Source organism: Thunnus thynnus, chromosome 19 (assembly GCF_963924715.1).
Source record: "Thunnus thynnus chromosome 19, fThuThy2.1, whole genome shotgun sequence".
NCBI lineage: Eukaryota > Metazoa > Chordata > Actinopteri > Scombriformes > Scombridae > Thunnus > Thunnus thynnus.
In genome coordinates this window covers 21,960,604-21,981,290 of record NC_089535.1, presented here as the reverse complement: position 1 = coordinate 21,981,290, position 20,687 = coordinate 21,960,604, and the positions used below count along the sequence as shown (strand labels likewise).

Here is a 20,687-nt window from a genome sequence, read left to right as displayed (position 1 = left end):
ATTACGTTGGTTTGAACATGGCGGTGCGATACCAAGCAGCAGTAAAAGTTTTCATTGTCAATGTAAAGACACTGAAAAGGACAACAGAAATATCTCATGGACTTGGAGGAGGATGTTGTGGCAGAAGTGATTCAATTTTGGGAGTTTGTGCGCAATGATGAGAACACATCGGCAATTGGAGACAAAATCAAGAAGTTCGCAGTGAAGAAGAAAGACCATAAGAAAGCGCTTTTGAAGGTAAGACAATATGTTCTTTTTATACTGGTTCTTTGCTTGTGATATTTGCAGGTTTTTAAATGAAAAGGCTGATCCTCTTGTGTTTCCACTGTGCACACAGGCCTACTTGGCTAATAACCTCGCTTTGTCTTGACTTATCGTTGACGTATTGTCTTATTTTTCAGAGTTTCATACTCTTTACTGATAAGGAGGGCACTTCACTATTAGGGAGTTGTGGAGTTTGACTGTGTGGACTTTGTGTGTTCTCTCCATGTTTGCGTGGGTTCCACCGGTTGGTCCGGTTTCCTCCCACTATCAAAAACATGTATGTTAGGATTAATACTCCTGTCAGTGCCCCTAACCACTGGCACTAGCAAAAAGAACTGGAGTTGGTCCCTGGGCACTGCACTGTGGCTGCCCACAGCTCCAAGTGCGTGTGTATAGGATGGGTTAAATGCAGAGGATCAATTTCCCTGATTTAATTGAGAAGACTGATCATTTTATGTTGCTGCTGTGCAAACAGGCCTACTTGGCTGATGTAATCTAGCCTTGTCTTGACTTATTGTTGATATATTATCTTATATTGATGACTTTCATATTGTGTTGACTAATTAGGAGGGCAGTCCATTTACTATTTGTCACTGTCCACTGACGCAGGGTGCTGAATTAATGTTGCCGTGGCAACATTGGCGGGGCTGGGGGGGGGGGCATGGGGGCTCCAAAACGTCCGTGGCCCCAGGGCCTAAAGTAATGTCAAGGTGTCCCTGTCAGTCCCAGTTCATCCTCCTGTGCATGTGTGAAATTAAGTGTCATATTTGTCTGCGAGGCACCTCAGGAGATAATTTAGGATTACTTTTGTACGCAATCTCCCATAAAACAGACATAATTTTCCTTACCCACATGGGAGGTGTTGAAAATTGCATCACATTCATAATATTTGGCTTTATCTCTCCATTATCTCACTCCTCCTCTGTAGCTTTAGCCTTCAAAGATTTACTGAGTTTGCGTCTTTAAACCTGTAAATGCAGCTTTAAAAAAGTCTTTTATATGTGACTACATAGCCTACCTTCATTTTTTATGTGTTTTTTTACATTATTATATTCATTGCTACTTTTAGTGTGCTGCATCGAATTAAGCTTGTAATTACTAACACTTTCCCACAGGAATTCAGAAAGTATATGTATGTATATATTATTATTGTATGTGTCTGAAATTCTAAAAGTGAGATGAGAATCAACAAGATCAAAAAAGTGATCTTGCTGTCATTAGGACACTGCTTCCTCTGATTGCTCTTTGCCAGACATGTTTTCTGTGCATCTCTAATCTGCAGTACTATTATGTTCATCAAGCGTTACCCCTTATAATACTGGCTGTCTGAAAAACAATGAAATTGGCCATCTGCTATGGATGCCATGATGGCATTGTTATGTCTATCTAATAACACTTTCTAACTTTCTATTTTTTTAACCTTTATTTATTCAGGGAAGTTTCACCGAGAGTAATCCTCTCTTTTGCAGGAACACCCTGATAACATCCACACAGTTACACACATTCACATCTGGAAGCTGCCCAGTACAACCACAGTCTGATCTGCTGGCCACTGAGCAGCTCCACTGGAGTAGTTGAGGTTAACGGCCTTGCTCAAGTGCACCACAGAGGTGGTAAGTGAGGGAGGGGCAAGTGCTGCTTTTTCACTTTCCCCACCCAAAATTATCCTGCTGGTCCAGGGATTGACCTTCCACTCGCAAGCTCGCTTCTCTAACCATTAGGCCACCACTGCCTTAAATATATTCTTTTGATGTCACATTAAAATGAGCACCCTTAACACTGTGTGTGTAACACCTGCTTACAGCAACTGGAAAATCTGTTCTCTAGGACAGAAAAAGACCCCCAAGGAAGAAAATACAATCATATAACTCCACTCTGTTCAATGCAAAATTCCTTGTATTTGCAAACCTACTTGGTGATAAACCTGGTTCTGTTACTGATAAAAACATCACTTCTAATCTTATTCTGGCAGCTTGTATAAATAGTAATTTGAGACCTGTTCAGAAAAATGACAGCATTGGTTGTTTGTTCAAACAGCTTTAAATAAAGCATGTTTAGGCACAGTGCCAGAGCAGGAAGTCAAATATATATTCTTATTACTGATTTTAAAACTGTACTACTAAATATTTCTACATTAACAATGAATGATAACCATGTGTAATATGTAAGGTGTCATAGTGACATAACCAAAGAGAGATATCACCCCACCCTGCAATTCCATTCAGTTCTGTTCTGCGGAGGCTTTTCGTCACTTTTAGCTCATCCTTTTGCAGTCTGCACTCTCATCAACATCATCATCAAGCAGCTGTTTCCAGTGGAGCAGCTCCCTGTGACATCTAGCAGCTAAAGACTCAGATAGTTTTCTCAGGAAATGATGGGAACCAAACCAGAGCTAAAACGAGAGTGAATACTGGACAAACATTCATCAGGTGAACAGAAACACAACATCAAATGAATTCTTTCTCTATGTTAGCTGGATGTGAAAATAGACTTTTTTTAACAAGTTTTCCATAACAACAACATATGGTATTAAAATGTCTCTAGCTTGTTCCACTGCTGCCCAGTGGCCAAAAAATCAATGAACACTCTACTATTACCTACAGTTTATTCTCTATCATTTAAATAGTGGAACACTAACTGAATAAAAGGTATTCGGGATGATGAAAGAGAAGCCAGAAGCCACCCTTTAACGAGGACTCCTCAACTTTAACTGAAGCATGACATTGATTTGCCCGTAAGACCCTTAGGAGCTAGCAGTAAGCATCAAAAAAGAAGTCAGTGTTGTAATGATAGAGAAGCTTGTGCACAAGAACCCTTCCTCTGTCTGATTGGCTGCCACTGAGCCATACATGCAGCAGCCTGCTTTGAAGGCTGACTGTAAATCCACTGTCAAGGAAACCCAATCCATCTGCCAGCAGCAGTCTCCTGTGCCTGCGTGAAATTAAATGTCAGATGCTACAGAAGTGGGGGATTTGTAACAGCTGACTGTCATGTGCTAACAAAATAGCTGGTTTCTTTAGCTACGAGGACACAATTTCACAATTTAAATAAAACATATCTCTCTCTCTCTCTCTCTCTCACTGAATTTTCTCCTTTCACCACCATTCCTCACACACCTCAGAAGCCAGCCAAAGAAAGTGGACCTTTCAGTGTCTTTTCTCTGATTGTGTGGAAACAACCCCCCACCCCCCACCCCCTCCCTTCTCAGACCAAGTTTGGCAAGTGATTTACATTCTCAGGGCTGGCAAAGGACAGAGAAGCCCCTACTCTACTCTGAAGAGTCCTCCGGCAAAAGCACTCTTCAGCTGTTTATGCTTAAATTAAAACAGACTGCATTATGCCTCTCACGGTGTGATGAACACCAGAGAGTCATCACTTTTGGCATTGGCCTTGAATTCCTGATGAGAAGTTGAACATTTGTTTTATTGTTAAAAAGACACTCAAAATTCCTCCAGAAGGTTGCCTCATTTCATTTGAACTCTAATCAAAATAAGAACATATATTAAATAGGTTGTTTGTCAGTGCTTGGGCTGAACAATTAATTGTTTTTATATTGAAGTTGCAATTTGAAAGAGCGCTGTTTTAATTATAACTTACATAAATAGCAGTGTATTAACAAGCTGCAGCAAGTCAGCTGTAGCTAATTAACATTAATTAGTTGGCCAAACAACAATAAAAGAATGTATAGACAAAGTCATAGCAGGAAAAGCAGTGTTAATGAAATGAATAATGTCTGCAGTACATTTAAATGTCTGAGTTCCAGGGTCCAGAAATTGTGCACTGTTATGGCTTACTGGGACAGATGGAACAAATGAAAACAGAGCCAATAACAATATTAGTTCCACCTGTGCTTTTCCTCCTATGCTGTGGTTGTTTTTTAAAGGTTTAGAGGTAGCACTTGACATTCAAGCTCTGTAAACCAAGGTAATATTTTGATAATAAAGAGGTAATAGAAAGTCATTAACAAAGGTACATAATAACAGGCAATACCTTATTATTATTAATGAGTATATCTAGGTAATATTAGAGAGAAATGTTTGTAACAGAGTACTAAGGTGCCAGAAACAAAGAGGTAATAATGAGGAAACACATCTAAAAACAATGTGGCAGAAATATTTAGTAATTGCATAGTAACATTTTGGTTACCTGCTAACAATAATAAGATTATATCAGTGTAATATTTTGATTAAAAATAGCAATATGGTGACATTATTGGGGTAAAATCTAATAATAATGAGGCAATATAGGTTCATGTTTTTAAAATATTACAGGCTATTATCATCATGGAGTTCCAAATTGGTAATTACCAGATTATAATCATATCATGTTAGTCATAAAAGTTTTATGTTAAAGAAAAAAAAGAGGGGGAGGGGTGCAGGGTAAGACTAGAAAAACTTTTTTCTCCTCCTTTTTGAACATGGAATACCTTATTTGAATTGTTTACTGGGATTTTGACATATATGTTTGCTGATGTTTTCTTGCTTACGTATTTTTATGATGTTGATTATTGCTTATATATTATATATATATATATAATATATAATATATATTATATTTCTTATTTTCTTTTAACATAAAAAAAAATGGAAATAATGCTGAAATTTGTCTTCCTTCTTCCAAACATTCAATTTTATTTTCAGGCAATACTGTAAAAAATCTACTTTTAATGCTGTGATTTGTTACCTGTAAACACATGTGGCTGTTTCTTTGTAATAACCATGAATCAGTGAGTTGAGTCTGTACTTGTTCTCTGTAGCATTGGATTGTCCCCAGGCACCTTTATCCTGTTTGTGACACCTTATGATCTCATGGAATTACTCAAGAAGACAATCTATTTATATAAAAAATAAAGATTTGTTTATCAAGTAACAAGGTACATTAGAATAATAAGTATAACACATAAAGTTTTTTTCCCAATCCTTTGTTCCCTCATGACTAATATCATTAGCCACAAATGTTCCCAGCGAAGTAGTCATCGCTCTATGATAAAAACCAGGATGGAATGGTGGCAAGTCAACAGTCAAATAAAAAACCACAGACTGAAAATACTGCACAGAATGGAGGTTTGCAGACATAATCCTCCAGAATTCCTCGATAACACACAGGCCAACAGGACTTTTTTTTTTTTTTTTTGGTATGTGTCCATCTATCTGCATTTATGAAAACTGCATGTTTGTTATTCAGAAAGTAACATTGGCAGTGAGTTGTGCAGGCTTACACAATAGTAGCAACTCCAGCCAGTAACAGTGTGGGCTGTATCTCTCATCTCTTGCAAGGCCTCGGCACGCAGGTAGCCCAACTCCCTCAGGCAGCCGTCATGGAACACCCGAGTGCAAATTTTGCAGGGGTACAGGTCATCAGCCGTCCACACTTCACACACGTCACACATCTCATCGCTCGGTGGCTGAGGTAAAAACAGAGCAGTGTTAGTGAAACTGTGATATCTGGGCTACATAAAGAGAATAACAGGTGAGGAGTGTGGTATTGTATGATGTATTAGTAGTTTGTGTTGTGCTCATGTTCTTAGATTGAAGTGTCGCCTTTGACATGAAGACCGATATGTGTGCCCTCATCTGACATGTTCATTGTCAGTCTCTGTCTGACTTTTCTGTAGACTCCATTTGCAGCCAGGATGTACTCAGCTGTCAAGCCAGTGAAAATGACTGCTTGACTGGTTAACCACAAAAAGACATTGTCAGTTTCAACACTGGTTGTCTTTTAGTGCCACATCACCGGCTTCGGGGCTGTAGACACATCATAGATGAAACTCTGTCAAATTTCCTCAGTTACTGCTTATCTTACAGTTACGGCCTACCTCTCATGTCCTGATGACTCCATTTACATCAAGTGTCCTGAATATACCTGCACCATAGATGTTTGGTTCTGTTAAAAACAAACTCTGATGCATTTTCCCATTTACTATGGTTTGTTTTGACTGGTATGAAGGCTCTGGTGTGCGTACCAAACAACCCAACTGCTTTCAAATGGTCTTGTGCAGTTTAACCATGGCAGTCCATTAAAAAGTCTGTGACATGGCCACCCCACAATAATCCCCCCAGTAATATTGCCATACAAGAAGCCTCTTTTTCATCCTGTCTCATAACATTCAGTTCATTTGCCGTCTAATAATATTCATAATGCTGCTCATAATCTGTTATTTCTTCCAGAGCTCTTTGAGACTTCAAAGAACATAAATATACACATAAGAAGCATTAAAATGCTGCATGACTTGATGTCAGTCACCAGAATTTGATTTTCCCACGTGGGTCCATGTAGAACTGATGCTGAAGGATGACAGTAACCAAGACAGTCTAATCAAGACTGATACTAGTCACCTGCATATCTTTATATTTACAGATATTGATTTGTTTCTAAAAAGTTAGTGTGAACATGAACCAGACCAAATCAACCGAACTACAGGTGTGAAAGGGCACTTAAGAGTCTTGCCAGTAATGGGACTGAGAATGTAAAGGTAGTACTAAAGGAAAGGCCATGGGGTCAATAGAAGAGGGTTCATCCCCTTGGGAGCTTGAATATGCTCAGTGAATTTGACTGTAGTCTGCCTGTTATTGTATGAGATATCTTGTGTGTACAGTTAACATTTTGGCCTGAGGGCTGTGCTAGAGTAAAGCTCACTGAATGTCAAAAATAGAAAAGATTCAGCCTCTTGGAAGCATGAGTCCACTCATAAATTTTATAGCAATCTTAGATTTTGATATTTCTTGCAAACAAGGACTTTTTTGTTTTGTTTTTGTTTTTGTTTTTTTGTTGTTGTTGCTTTACTTTTCTGTTTTAATGTTACAGTGGAGAATTATTTGCATCATCAACACACAAAGGTACAGCTGAGTGTCATCAGCATATCATGTGAAAAGGGATGCAATGTCTACAGACAAGGCTCACACTTTTCTTGACCTAAGAAGAGGAGAACTTTATATTTAAAAGATGGAACAAATGGAAAACCAATTTAACGCCATGGTTTTAGGTTTTGTGATAATTTGTCATGAAGCATTAGCCTGACTGATACTCATTGTGGTCTGGCACAGCCATGGATGATATCCTTTTTCGTCTGTTTCAGTCTTTCAACATTCCCAAGTACATATCTATTATTATTGAAGGTAGACGCTTTTATTCCTGTACCTCTTGTTAAAGTGCAGCATCAGCAGTGCATTAAGTTACAATGCAGTATTTACTCTTTCCAAAATAGAAAACCTGATGGTGTCAGTGCTCCCGTGAACTCCATCCCCTGTTAGTCAGCGTCGCCCTGGATATGGTCACCTCTCGGAGCCAGCCAATGCAGCCCGCCCACAAGATGCTCACTGTGAAGAGCCCTCACGCACAAACATGTCTCACAGCTAGTGAGAAAACAAATGGCCTGGCAGAAAACAACTTCAAATCCATACTGTCTCACCTTCAACAAGGGTGTTTAGATAAAGCTTGAGAGTTCTTTTAGAGTCTGGGTGAACTGCTTTATCATAATGCCTAACTTGGGGGAGGAAAAGAGATCATTTTCTGCTGTTGCCATGGAGATTCTTTGACATCTCAGAGACGTCTCTTTAATCCCAGGACTTGCGAATTTATAATGTGTGTTTTGTCATCAAGTAAAATGATTTTTAAATATATATTCTTGATTTAAATAACAGCCTGGGCATGGCTTCTCAATGACATATATACCAGATCACTAGCCACCTCTTTATGTGCTACCTTAGGCCATCATTTAATACCTGCTCTTTCTTTCCCAGCTCCACCTCCACAAGCTGATCATCATCAGCTTCCCTCTTGGGCCGCACAAAAGTAGGCGGTGTGAGCTGGTGGCTCTTGTCAAGATCTTCAGGCTCCACTCCTTTCCCATCCCGTAACCTTGACCAAGCCTCTTGGTTGACCTTACACTCATCCCTCACTGATGCCGAGGCCTGCTGGGAAGTCGACGGGCCTGCGCTGTCGTCTGTTTCCCCTTCCTCTGCTTCCTCAGTGTTCTTCTCCTCAGGACTGGATGAAGTTTTAGCGGGCGCATCACCTTCCTCCACTTCTCCTTCTGCCTGTTTGGCTGGGGCAGGACGATCCTTAATGCCGGCCTGGAAGGCAGAGACGACGGCGCTGCATTTTTGCACTTTCTCCATCTGCTGCTTCTTTGACATGAGCACTCCCATGGCTACAGAAAGATGGAGAGAGAAAGAAACAGAGAACAGTTACAAGAGTACTCTGCATTTAAATTTTATCATAACCCTGACCCACAATGGTACAGTTATTATCCAAGATTAACAAACCTTGTATTCAAGATCAGAACATATATACACTCCACACCTGCAGTATTTGTCAATGAATATCCACTCATGTACTGTGTATGTACATATGCATGTCCTACAGTGGTAGCTCCAAATCAAAATGATACGGAGTGGACAAGATCAGCCATTTCAAAAATGACTTGAAACTCTGAGAAAAAGGATTGAAAAAAGAACTGATAGAGGCCACGATTAATAGTAATAATTAATAATTATTATTATTATTATTATTATTATTATTATTATTATTATTATTATTATTATTATTATTATTATTATTATTATTATTATTATCATTATTATTATTATTATTATTATTATTATTATTATTATTATGTGGAAAAGTGGAAAATATAAAGGTGCAAACTAAGAAAGTAGGTCTCAGAATTCCCAGCACACTGGAAAAATTGCACATTTTTTTTACACAGCAGATATGAGAATTCAAATCCTAAATAAGACCTTAGGGCCCCTGCAACTGTGGCAAATATTTAAGACAACATTAGCAACTGTGCCGTCATACACTCATCTTCCTGTCCATACCACCATGAGTAAGGGATACAGTATCGATGCAGAAATCTATACTTTGCTCTAATGTGTCTGTGGCTCTCCAAAACTCATCATATGAAGGATGACATGCATCTACCTGCCAATGAATAACTGCTTGTCAATGTTCTGATAAATCCAACACTTAATAGTGAGATAGCAATGCTACAGACTAATAAATCAAATTTTTAACAGACACTTACACACATACACTTTGTATCTCTTCCAACATACAAATTATAGCGCACAAAAGCTGGCAAATTCACTTTCCCTTCATAGTATCTAGCCATGAAGAAAGTTCTGTTTTTATTTGTCAAGGTTTTTAGATATAGTGTCCGAGATTTGTGCCTTCACCCTGATATAATGTAGGTGAAAAGAATTTTGCTTGTGATGTTCACAGCACTGATAAAGGGTCAGCAGTGTGTCCTTCCAGTCACAATGTCCCAGTTACTCTTGGAAGCTCCGCAGACCTCACTGTGAAGTGTTTTCATTTGACCTACTTTCTACTGAAGAAATAGTCCCTATGACAACTGTTGACCACTAACAAATTTTCACTGCTTTGAGCAGCACATCCAACGTGCCATTCACCAGCATTATATTGGGTAAAGGCAATAGAACCGATCCCTTAAAAGGTTAGCAGTCAAACCAAGATGGAAAATATCCAACATCTATACACACATGCATGCCTGTTGTCAGCAATATGTCACATTCATTCAAAAGCTCAAGAGAATCTCCATTTTATGCTGAATGAGGTGTTTCCCATTATCCTATTTCCCCAACCAAATTTTCTGAATTGGCCAGGGATTATTGGTGTGACTTTCCTGACCCAAAGGTTGCCCTTTTCAGTCTGTGGGCTGGCATAAACCATCACCTGTTTAATGATTGGTAAATTAACTTCCTTAATATTCTCAGGAGGCCTGATTTTGCTCTGAGTTCAGAAAATCCAAATAGAGGGAGTGCATACAAATTGTGTGCTTGTTTTTATTGGTCCCAGTAGAATACTCATACACAGTATCAATCACCACAACTTGCTGATTTCAGCCACGCATGGATGCCAACTCTGACTTACCTTTTCTTGAATTTTCGAATGCTCACTAAGTGAAATGATTTGAGATAAGATAAGATCAGCTTTATTGATCCCAAAGGAGAAAATTGTCTTCACTATCCCAGACAGTTCTTGATGAGTTTTTGCTGGTCATTAAAGCTAACACTGAAACTGCCAAGAATTTGTCTGAAATGCCAAAACAGTTTGATTTTGCATTGGTTAGGAAATCTTTACCAAATATTTTCAGGTGATTGCATAATTCCTGGAGACATTAAGTGTAATTATTTACGGTATGTGGAAGAAGAAAAAAAAGAAAAAAAAAGATAGGAACTGACTTTGTTCTCATTTCCACTTAAGTGAGACCCAACCATAAATTCCATCATTGAAAAAAGGCGCCGTCATAGATTCAAGTTGATTACATGGTACTTATGGGACATGTGTCTTTGCTCTGAAATGCAATCCCATCTATCCACGCTCCACATAAGTGCTTGTGTGAAATTCAATCGCATTTATTAGAAGTGAAATGGGAGTCATTCCCTCTCTCTTCCTCCCAAGCTACTCTAATAGCCTGCAGAGACCTTATGTTCTCAGCCTGCTGGTGGACTGATGCTTCATAGACAAGAGAAGATACGACACACATTTGTATTGCACAGACTTAAACATAGGCTGCACTCTCTCTGGTTTCATACATTTGAACGATCCATAAAAAACTTCAAGATGTAAACAGTGAGATGACACGTCATCACAGTTAAAACAAATCAACATTAAAAGCTCCTTGAATGTTAGTTGCAGTTTGATTTGCCTACATACAGACAAAACACAAGCAAAGTGATACTTTATTGATTCCTGGAATGAATATCTATTTTAGAAGGCATCTCTCTTTATGGAGGTCAAAGGCCAAATTAGCTAACGCACGCCACCCCTGCAGTGGGAAGGGATTTATTAGCAGGTGTCCCAGGTGACTAATTTTAACCATGTTTTGAGTATGTAGAATTCACATTCCAAAAATTACATAATGAAGTATACTCCAAAATGCTTACTCAAATCACTCACTTGTTTTGTTGATTGACTGTATTGTTCCAAAGCTCATAATAGGCATAGAAGAGCTGCTTAGGGTTGGACAAAAAGTTTTAAAAAATGGCAGACAGTGGCGAAATGGCTTGTTACTGCTCAGAAAACAAAAATATTAATTGGAAAAATTGCTTTTAAAAGAATGTTTGTGTTTCTTTTTTTCATTTGTTTTGCTCAACTCATATTAACTTGTACACACTTTCTATCATTTCCTCTTTGTACAAAATGTACTTTAATTGCATATATATTATAATAAGTGCCAAGTCATGAATTGTGAAAACATTAGGATACATTGATTGATTGTCTTCCTCAAGGACAACCACATCATTTAAAAGGTCAGTCTTTCAAGTTACCCTCCTGCAGTCTAATAACTGAAAGGGATATGCTGAGAATATAAAATGATTAAAATACACATATGTAGGCCAGCGGAATACTGGTGAGACTGTTATCCTGACTGCAAGAATGACAATCAGCTCAGTCTGTTGTCTTTTAGCACAGATGAGCTTAGGCTGAAAGGTTTTGTTCCATTATTTTAATGCAGGAGCGGTTGGGATTGGTTTTTAGATAGCAGGGGGAAAGGAAATGAACAGATATTTCATCATAATGTCTGTTTACAGTGAGTAAATTATTTAACAGAATCCAAATGTGTCTATCTTCAAATACCCCTCCCTCCCAACATTCTGATTAAACAATAACCTGCCAAAATGCCCATTGTATAACAAATATCAAACTGGAAAATTAATTCTTAAACATGTAACAAAGGCCCCTGGCTGGAATCAAACCAGAGCGTTTTGGTAACTGTGTACAGTATGTCCTGTATCGTAACCACTCAGCCACCCCAGCAAGCCAATCATAAGTATGAATTATATTTATATGTATCATATACATAGGAACATGTCCTTGTATGCAAGGACATATGCAGTCCTTTACAGGACTATTACATAATCTAAACCATTGGTTCATAAACTTGGGGTCACAGCCCCAAAGGGTCACAAAATACATCTGAAGGCATGAGATGATTAACAAGATAGAAACAAAGAAGAACACATTTCTAGTACACAAAATAAGAAGTCTTTGTTCTTTTTTGCTTGTAAAACACAGAGAGTTTTCCAGAGTTTTCCTCTTCCAGACTAAAAAACTATCTAAGAAGGGAACAACATTCTTTGGTTGAACAGCTCACAGGTAACAGACATATTATGCAACCTGTGACAGGCAGTGAGGAGTAGGCATTGCTTGGCTATAAGGGGTCACAAGCCAAAAAGGTTGGGAACCAATTATGTAAACCTTTGAGAAAAAGGTTAGAAGAAGTCTTGTATTAGCCGATTTTCAGATACATGCAGAGAAACCATCTAGACAGCTCATACTTGCACTGTAGATATCGTGATCACAATACAAGAGGCCACAGTGATGATTATAGGGGGTTGATTATCCACTGAAGTGACCTTCCTATTCTGGCTCAGAGCAGTGCCGGCACCGACATCAGACAACGAAAGCCTTTAGATGCCAGAGATGCCTGCAAGGACCAGCTTGTAAACTGTCTCCTCTGCACAGGGAAAAAGCAAGTTTGAAATGCTTGAAGGCGAGGCTCAGAATAATGGTATGGTTGACATATTAGCTAAATGCTGGCACCACAGCTAGATCCTCAATTACTGCACAGTGCAGATAATGGACCGTGCCATTTCAAATGAGATAATCAAGAATAAACAAATTGTTCTTTAATGGCTAGCAAAGTGAATAGGCTTCATAAACAGTTGGGAGTAAACATCAGAAACAATAACAGTAAACTAAGTACTATTACAAATGCCAGAGCCTTCATGTACTCCATCAAATCAATGCCAGCAGTAATAGCATGAATATAATTTCAATATCCTTTGAAAATCAAACCCTGAGAGAAAACATTGAGTAATACCTCTTAGTCAAAATATCATATCTCTCATGTCTCAAAGGAAAGCAAACTTGCATTTACGATTATTAATGACAAAACAATATTAATAACCAATAGTTTTCATGATCTTAATAAAAAAACAAAAGAGAGAACAACAATGCCTATTTTCCTGCATTATTAATAAATCCTGTGCCCCAACTCATTTTTCAAAAGAATTCAATAATAGATTGTAATAGAAATCTACATTCATGTATGTAGCGGGAAATTATATGATGCCAGAGGGAAGATGAAGACAGGATGCTAGAGAGGCATGCACCTCTCACCATTTGCATTCTCTAAACTATGCTGGAAGTGAAGCCAATGCTGATGAGAAAAATGTCTGAGCACACAGGAGACCTTGTCATTTTCAGGTTAACTTATGAATTTTAAATAATGGCCTCGTGTTTTTTTCCCCTCTGAGTAAGAGTTGATTCTGACACAAATGGGTCAGTGGCTCGCTTTGATACCTTAGTTTATTAGATAGCGCTGGGTAACCTGCCACTTGGTTGCCTTGCAAGTCTTGAGATCCTAAAGCTTTTGACCACAAGCCTGTCAAACTGCTCAACCTTTTCCTGCCTGACTGACAGCATATTTGTGCAGCTCAACACCTGCATCCACTTCAAGCTCACATGAGAGATTGGTGATATATTTGTTTTCCTTCCATGACAGTATTCTATTTACAACAAAGACACAAATATCTTTTGAAGAAGATGCATATATCCACATTTATCAAACCGTTTATTAAAACTTTGGTCATATTTTTGTAGTCAATCCTATCCTCGTAATAAATTGCATTTACCAAGTTCATTGCTGAAATCTGGGAACGCAGATTTAAAAAAATGACTAAGAGAGCAAGAAACTCAAGTAGTCATTTGATCAAAGAGGATTTAAGGGGGATTGTTTAGTGCTACTTAGCCAGTGTAATGTCTTCTGTGTCTCTGGAGGAGCTTGGTCAAGTCTGAGAGACTAATGCTGTTGATTTCATAGTGATGTCATCAGGGTTAAACCAGCTTGGGCTGGCAACAACAAATTTAGGGCTGCAACTAACATTTATTTTCATTACAGATTAATCTGTCAATTTTTTTCTTGATTAATTGATTAGCTGCTGGATCTATGAAATGTCAGAAAATGGTGAAAAATGTCAATCACCGCTTCCCAAAGCTAATTATTTTGTCCCAACCAACAGTCCATAACCCAAAGATATACAGTTTACTAAAGAAACCAGTAAATGTTCACATTTAAGAAACTGGAACCTGAGTATTTTTGTATTTTTCCTTAAAAAATCACTCAAAACAATTAATCAAAAAAAAAAAGACATGGGTGTTTACAAGGCATTGAGATTCTAATGAAATATTCTATCCAGTTGCATTGTGTGAAATGTGGGATCCAGTGTGAATTGCTGGAGTACGTCTTTAAACAAGCCTCTAGGTTAGCAAAACTTCATTTGGAAGACAAAATTAAGGAACAGTAATATTATTATCCAAACTGTTTGTTGTGAACATTCATCACGGTTTATAGATTGACTTCTTAATTAAACTTTCAGGTCTTAATTAAATATTTCAGATGCCCTCAGTTTTGGTTTTACCTCCAAAGTTGTTTAGATAATGTGGCTAAAACTATTATTGTTTACAACCTGTATGATAGTCTGACTGACCTTCGGACATCATTCTAGTGATTTTTCTGTATTTCCAGATCTCAGCAATTATTTTGGTGAACACAATGTTATCATAACTGATAGACACTGTCACTGTGACTAAGGCTCAACAGTCTCCCAAATTCACCCATAGTATTACATTTGAGGGCAATACAAGCTCAGGAGGATGGGGTAAAACCCCCTCAGGCTTGACGTTTGCTTGGCTCCTGCAGGAGCAGCTGCCTCCACTGCTCTGCTCTCCTTCCCAGACCCCTCTGAATGATTTAAATGCCCCTGGATAAAAAAAGATCTGGACGAAGGGAAGGAAAACAGGGCCACTCCTTAGGGCAGAACCTGACATATATGGCTGAGGAAATGTTATTCTGTCAAGCTGCACTGCGATAGAATATTCTCTAAGTAGTGAATTATATCAGCAATTCACTCATTTTTATGCTTTATACTATGTGACAGGATGACTTTTCCTGTATTCCTCCATATTCCAAGGTGAAAAATCTTTTTTGTGATACTGAAAAGCAAATCATTCCTTCTGTCTCAACATTTTCTCTGACACATCAGATACTTTTGCAATATTTCAGGTTCAGTATGCATTCAGGCCCTTGTCTTGTTTAAGCAATAGACTGTGATGAGCAAAGATGAAGCTCTAAGGAGTACCTTGCTTTAATTAAATATTGATAATTTCAAAGGGAGGTGGCACCAAAGTGCTCTTCAAATCATTGTGACTTTTTTTTCTGCTCCTCTGAGTACTCCTTTTGTAGTCTCCCCACACTTCACTTATCAATTGAACACTACCAGACCATGTCGGGCAAAACACACAAACTCCCACTATCAGTTCACAACAACAGCAGCATCCAAAACACCGGACTAGTGTTCAGTCATCATGCTTCTGTGTTTATGAAATTCTTATTTCCACCCGAAGTCATTTTGTGGATGTTATGCATCTTAGAGAGATAAGAAAAAATCATGCTGGTGGATATATTTTTGTCTCTTGGACTATTGGCTAGGGCCTAGCATATTATGCTTAAACAGGAAATTTATCTTTACTTTGAATTGGAATCCATTTTCTCCTGTAAGCAGCAGTGTATTAGAGGTCCCCAAAGACACCTTAAGGTCTATATTAGTATTCATTCCTCTACTGCCCTTGTGTCACCATGGGGAAGTTATTGAGATCTACAAGAGCTCATATAACAGTCATTTATCATTCTAAGGAAAATAGCCCACACCAACTACAGTCAATTCTTTAACAGAGATGTATTATTCTTTGAGTTAGAATTGTTCATATAAGCTGTTGTCATTAGATGCACATTTGGCTGGCAGGGTGCCACTGAGAAAAACCAAGAGGATATTGCTTGGAGATGTTGTACAAGGTCACTGTCATTATGTAACAGACTGCCATGTTCAATAATTAAGTTAAAATAACTTCACCTTTCAAGATGGACCTATTATGATCACTCCACAGAAAACTTAACAATGTGGAAACAATCACGTTTTCTTCTAAATGTATTTGTCAAAACTGTTTGGTTGGTACTATATAAAGTAATTTTGCATTTTTTCCAGTCTATTATTTCCAGTAATCCATATTACCAAAACACCTTACAACAGTCTTTTTAAATGAAGCAATTTCTATTTCTGATCCAGGTTATAGCCTTAGCTATAACCAAAGAGTGATTTTTCCCTCTCAGATTGTTTCACTGGAAGTCTTTTCAGAGACCTGGAGAGGATGTATCCAGTACTTCTCAGGCAAAAGTAAGATAAAAGCCAGGAAAAAAAAGGATCTAACAGAATTTTTTTTCCATCTTGTGACAACTCCAATTAGGAGCCCTCAAGTTGCAAGTTAGGAACCACGGCATTACATGACAAACAAAACAGCAATAAATCTGCAGTTTTCAGTACCATTACCTACTAGTCAACAGATCATAAAAAGACCCAATTTTTCAAGCCAAACTCGTCTGACACACTGTTATGTATTCATGCATTTTACGTCATAAAGGCTTGAAAAGGATGCTGAACTGTATCTGGCTTTACTCTCATGTCATGTGGGTGTGTGTTCCTCTGACTGTATGATTCCCTTCCCAAAGCTGTTGGATGTCACTGGTATGTGCTGATTAGAATCCCAACCAGCCCTCCTTTTCATTCCTTGTTTCAGAAAGGGGGTGGGTTTGGGGGGGTATTTTTTGAATGGGAGCACCAAACAGCACGCCTTTTCATGGGAATGAATCCCCCTTTAGCCGAAGATCTCACCCATGGACCAGGGAAGCAAAGATCTGGAACTAATTACACTAACGAGTTCACCCAGAGCCTTGCAATAGCTAGTGAGTGGAATCATTAACAAGCATTTAAAACACGCAAATGTACGTGCACTCAGACACACAGAGCTAAATGAATCAAATCAAATAGGTTAAGGATGGTTGTCTTAATGCCTGTGTGCTGCACTGATCACATTCCTCATTGCCTCTGGAATAAACACACTGCTATGTGCACGAAACAACAACTCTGACATCCTTGTGTTTGTACATAAACAACATTCCCCACAAAAAAAACATAACATGCTCAAAGCTAAAATGTATGTGGAGCTATGAAATTCAGCCTGTGAACTGACAAAATAAATGTGCCAGAATAGAAGAGGAGGTATTTAAATCTCAATGCATCGTTAGACTGGAGACATCACGTTGGCATTCAGGCGCTGCCAGGCAGAGAGCTTGTGCCAGCCAAACGCTCCGAGAGAGTCTGACAATAACCGCGGAGCAGGCAGCAGTGAAGCAGCTCAGACTGCAGGGATCTGTCACAGACTGAGGAGCAGGACTCACTCCAAGGTTAACACTGAAATTGGCTTGTTTGTGCACCTATATGGGCCAGGAGATAACAACAAAACAAAGACTGATGGGGGGCTTAATGGACAGCAGCACTCCCCTATGGGACAGTGCTGGGAAAAGTGGACAGAGCAGCTGGAGACTGAGCAAACTACAGCATTGCTGCTGCAAGCAGGAGCAGAATTGCCCAGCCATGCCATTAGTTGCAGAATCCCTCCTGATACAACTTAAAAGGTCGTAGAAAAAGGCAGTAGCCTGGTGCTCATCCTCCAAATGACGCACATGCACCAACTACAGTCCAAGAACTCCCCTAATTTGGGCTGTTTACTCTCATTTTTGCTGATTTTTCGCACAAGTGCACGGCTATAAAAAGAGAGGGACACAAAGACAGCTAAAGCCACTAGAGATAGCGATGGGAACTCCTGTAGTTTGATAACAAACGCAAGCAAGCGCGCATCCACACCCATGTGGATGCTGACCTAAATATGCGTCTCATACAAGCATCTGTAATGAGGCTTCCCGGCAAAATCCACCTAGTCTCGTTCACAACCCATGTTTCCAATATCAACACAAAACACTGAATGCAGACCAGCATGGCAGTTTTCAGTTTGTTATGTAACATTTTAAAGAGCGGTATGAGAAAAGCCGAGCAGCCAGTGTGGACTCACCGTTAAAGGGTAAAGGCTGGTGTTCACCGCGACTTATTGGGACTTTATCCTTTCTGTCTTACACCCGGCCGTCCAGCATGGCAAGACTTTGCTCAAATGAAGTATGTGCGCCGTTACTCGCCAGTCGGTAGCCCCGGAGAGAGATGAATGGCACAGCAGTTTATTATTCCGTCCGCCTCAGAGTCCCACAGAGGAAAATTTACAGTCGGAAGCAGTTTCTCCTTTTAAGCGGCGATAGACTTCTCCAAGAGCCGTGGACAGCTCCGGTGCTGAAATCTTTTTCCTTTTTTCTTCTTCTTCTTTTTTTTAAACCCTTCCTCAGCTACTCCCTCAGCGTCTGAGCACACACGCAGCTTGCTGGCTGGCAGTTGTGGCAGGAGGAGACCTTGGTGCAGACTCACAGGCGTCCACTGAAGTTAAATCACGGATTTATGACCATCATATTTTCACCCCCCCCCCCCCCCCCCCCCCCCGCCCCACCGAGTTAGTCGTGATCATTCAGGTTAATAACTTATGGGCTCCTCCTCAACCAAACCTGGAGCGTCTTGATTGGCCGGGACCCCGAGGCTCCCAAAATAATGACGTTATGACAAACGCTGTGTGTAGGTTTGAATCCCATTTGACTCACTTTTTTTTGGCATAAGAGGATGTGTGATGTAGAGGCATCTTATGCATGCAGAGCTGCATCTGCACACCACAGATTACATTTGATGTTGTGGTGCTGAGAGGAGACCAGATGATGAAAGTTTCTTATTAAAAACCTTAAATTTCTGTTTTCACTTGGCTCATGGTCCTCACTACCACATATCTGCATTGTATGAGTTCTCCACATAATTATGAAGTGAGTCTTTTATTATTTTTAAATTGCAACGATCTCCAAACAATCTATCATTAAGAAGCAGGAAATATATAATATATCCACTTCGTTGAATATCATCCTTCTATTATGTGATTAAAAAATTACCAGTGAAGTTGCTTTTGGCCCAGGCCCTGCAATCAATATTTATGCTAATGGTGGCTATTTTATACCTAATGGACCATATTTAGCTTTGAATGTGCCAGCACTTCCTCTCAGCATGATGAAGGCAGATGGGATGCAGTAATTCAATAGTTTACTGAAGTACTTTTTTATGACAATCTCCATTATTGTAACTTTTGTTAGAATAACCTATTCAATGCAATGGACAGTGGCCAAACATGATGAACCACAACTTATACAATAACTAATAACATTTATCATATATGAAGGGCTGCACCTAAGTATTTCTTTTCATGATCTGTCAAAGATCTTTTCAGTTGATTTTTAAAAAGTCCACAAGAGGTGTCATCTTCAAATTGCATGCCATGTCCAACCAAGTCCAAAACCCAATTTACAATCATATAAAACCAACAAAAAACAGAAGCTGAAAGGAGTGAATCTTTGCGATTTTTGCCTAATAAGTGTCTTGAACAATTGTCAAAATAGTTGATGATTAATTTTCTGCAAATTGACTAATCGATTAAACAACTAATTGATTCAGCACTATATGTATGTCTCAAATACTGCTAATGCAATAATGTGTCTAAAATACTGTTTCCCAGTGAAATACGCACTGCTAAATGACATTGTGACCCCTTTTACACCTTGCATTACAATGCATTTTGGATGATCGGATTGCAATAGAGTAGTTCTTGACCACATGAAAGTACAGGTGTAAATGCATCCAATACGCATTGAGGATGGATTGTGATTCAATTGGCCAAACCACCTCCAGGGGTGGTCAGGGATGCATTGTAACCACATTGAACACAAGTGTAAATCCAATTGCGTTGTCAATCCACATACAACAAGTACATGGACGGAAATATGTAATCACGCGAAACTGTTCCAAATCAGTGAGGTAGCATCCATTAGCCAGTTAGTGAGATAAACTACAAGCAAGAAAGCAGCAAGAAAGCTATGCATATTCAAGACACTCATGGATGGAATCAAGACAAGACCAAGTATCGGCTTTTTTCCCTTCTTCAAAAAGCAACAAAAGTCCTTATAATAGCACAGCTTCATGGATGGCTACCATCTGTTTTTTTTCTTCTTTTTTTCGACATTTGGTTGTTTGAGCTGCACAAAGCAATTGGATCTCAATCAGATCTCAATGTGGACACTGGAGACACATATTAATAATGTGTAAATGTAATCAGGTTAAATCATATCTAGATTCAATCTGGATACAAGATGCATTTTAATTAAAGGTGTAAAGGGACTAATTGACTCAGATCTATTAACATACAGATGGATTTATTTTGCCTACAATAATATTTTTTAATTATGATGTGAAACTATCAACTTTTTTTATTCATTAAAACAAAGTGATTGAAACAGGTTTCAACAGATTTTGACACTAACATCCATCCACAATCCATCTATAATATGTCAGAATGTTTTTGTATGCAAT

The 20,687-nt window shown here is 38.8% G+C and overlaps 1 protein-coding gene across 2 annotated transcripts in view; it reads right to left on the bottom strand.

Annotated features, from left to right (window-relative positions):
- The window catches only part of phf24 (PHD finger protein 24), a 31,136-nt gene extending 12,445 nt beyond the window's left edge, over positions 1 to 18,691 (bottom strand). The window contains exons 1-3 of one of the 2 annotated variants that reach the window (XM_067574806.1): positions 18,256 to 18,691; positions 7,986 to 8,413; positions 5,483 to 5,668 (exon numbers count right to left, since the gene is read on the bottom strand). In XM_067574806.1, coding sequence (XP_067430907.1) covers positions 5,483 to 5,668; positions 7,986 to 8,411 — 612 coding nt within the window. In that variant the 5' untranslated portion in view covers positions 8,412 to 8,413; positions 18,256 to 18,691. The remainder of the gene's footprint in view (positions 1 to 5,482; positions 5,669 to 7,985; positions 8,414 to 18,255) is intronic. The other variant, XM_067574807.1, reaches the window with a different exon arrangement.
- Positions 18,692 to 20,687: the final 1,996 nt, after the last annotated feature.